The sequence below is a fragment of the Cryptosporidium hominis genome, assembly GCF_000006425.1.
Source record: "Cryptosporidium hominis TU502 chromosome 4 CHRO014048, whole genome shotgun sequence".
In the NCBI taxonomy this organism is placed as follows: domain Eukaryota; phylum Apicomplexa; class Conoidasida; order Eucoccidiorida; family Cryptosporidiidae; genus Cryptosporidium; species Cryptosporidium hominis.
In genome coordinates this window covers 1-1,506 of record NW_666569.1, presented here as the reverse complement: position 1 = coordinate 1,506, position 1,506 = coordinate 1, and the positions used below count along the sequence as shown (strand labels likewise).

The 1,506-nt window shown below is 33.6% G+C and overlaps 1 protein-coding gene across 1 annotated transcript; it reads left to right on the top strand.

Moving 5' to 3' along the window:
• Nucleotides 1-756: 756 nt before the first annotated feature.
• Nucleotides 757-1,404, top strand: Chro.40108 (hypothetical protein). Its single annotated transcript, XM_659923.1, has 1 exon — nucleotides 757-1,404. One exon carries the CDS (start codon nucleotides 757-759, stop codon nucleotides 1,402-1,404), a length of 648 nt encoding a protein of 215 aa, XP_665015.1.
• Nucleotides 1,405-1,506: the final 102 nt, after the last annotated feature.

Here is a 1,506-nt window from a genome sequence, read left to right as displayed (position 1 = left end):
CACCGGGGAGGGCGGAGCGCGGTCATGGCGGGAGGGCGGCGGGGCGTGGACGGGGAGGGGGGGGGTGGATGGGGGCGGGGCGGGAGAAGGGGGGGGACGCGTGCTCGTTCTATGGTATAGTGTTAATTGCGGCCTTCCCACTCAGATGATTCTCCCTCTGAGATTCGGTTTTCTTGGTGATTCCTAGAGATCTTCATCCTGAGTTTGGGGCCGCGCGCCAAAATTCCGCGCGTTTGAGATCAATTACACGTGCTCTGGGGCGCGGTGGCGCGCGCTCCAAATGTCGAATCTCCCGCGCTAGCGATGTGAATCAATGGTCGAGTGTGTGTCTACGCTGTCTCTGGAATAATATTTATCAAAATAAAAGAAATCCGAATCACCGGGTCTCTTTTAGTATGGAAGCGTATTTTTTATGTTCGCATGAGATNGTGNATGCATACATATATATATATATATATATACATATATAATATATTATATTAGATCATTAAAAATTTGTTTTCTTATATTAATTTAAGCGACGAAATTAAAAAATATATATATTGAAATACTTTAATTTCCAGATTTAAAGAAACACCAACATTCAACAAATACACTCATGAATAATTAAATCTTCTAAAATTTTGGCTAACACTTTTTATTACTTTATATATATATATACATATATTTATATATATTCTTTAAGAACAAAAGTAATAAAATCTATAATACTAAATAAACTCAACTCAAAAGTAATCGTTATAAAAGGTCAATAAAATGAATACAGGTCTTGTAACAAGTAGTGATCCAATACTTTCATCCTCTTGGACAAAATACAAAGTTTTTAAAAAACTATATTCTGGTGGAAAAGTGGAATATGATAATTATTCAAAAATACTTTTTATGCTTTGTGATGGTTGTATTTTAGCAGTTTCAATAGAAAAAGGTCCATTCGTTATTTCAACAATTGGGCCTTATAACGAAGATGAAAGTTTGGGAACTGAACATTCTGAAGAAATTGTCACTTTTGGATATTTTAATAAAAACATTAATAATAGATTAATACTTACAATTGGATCAAAGGGAATCTTTCGACTTTGGAAAGTTATTATTAAACATGATGAATTAGGAGTTGTTAATTCTGTCCAATTTGAGTATTTGAGATCTTGGAAATCTGGTCAAGCTAGCATAGCAGAAATAGAATTTGACTCTACTGGACAATACGTTTCAACTGGAGGTACTGATGGTACAATTCAAATATATGATGCAATTGGAGGATTCACAACACATAATTTTAAGGCTCATAAATCTCTGATTACCAAATTAAAGTTTCATAATAAAAGGTGGCTTTTATTTTCAACTTGTGTTGAAGGATTTATTATCATTTATGATTTAACAACAAATAAAATTATTGTAGAAACTTAATTGTCATTATAGTTTAATCCATTCATTTGATTTATTTGAAATTAATTCAAATAGTAATTCTCTTGGTGGATTAGTTACTTCTGGAGCTGATAATATGATTAA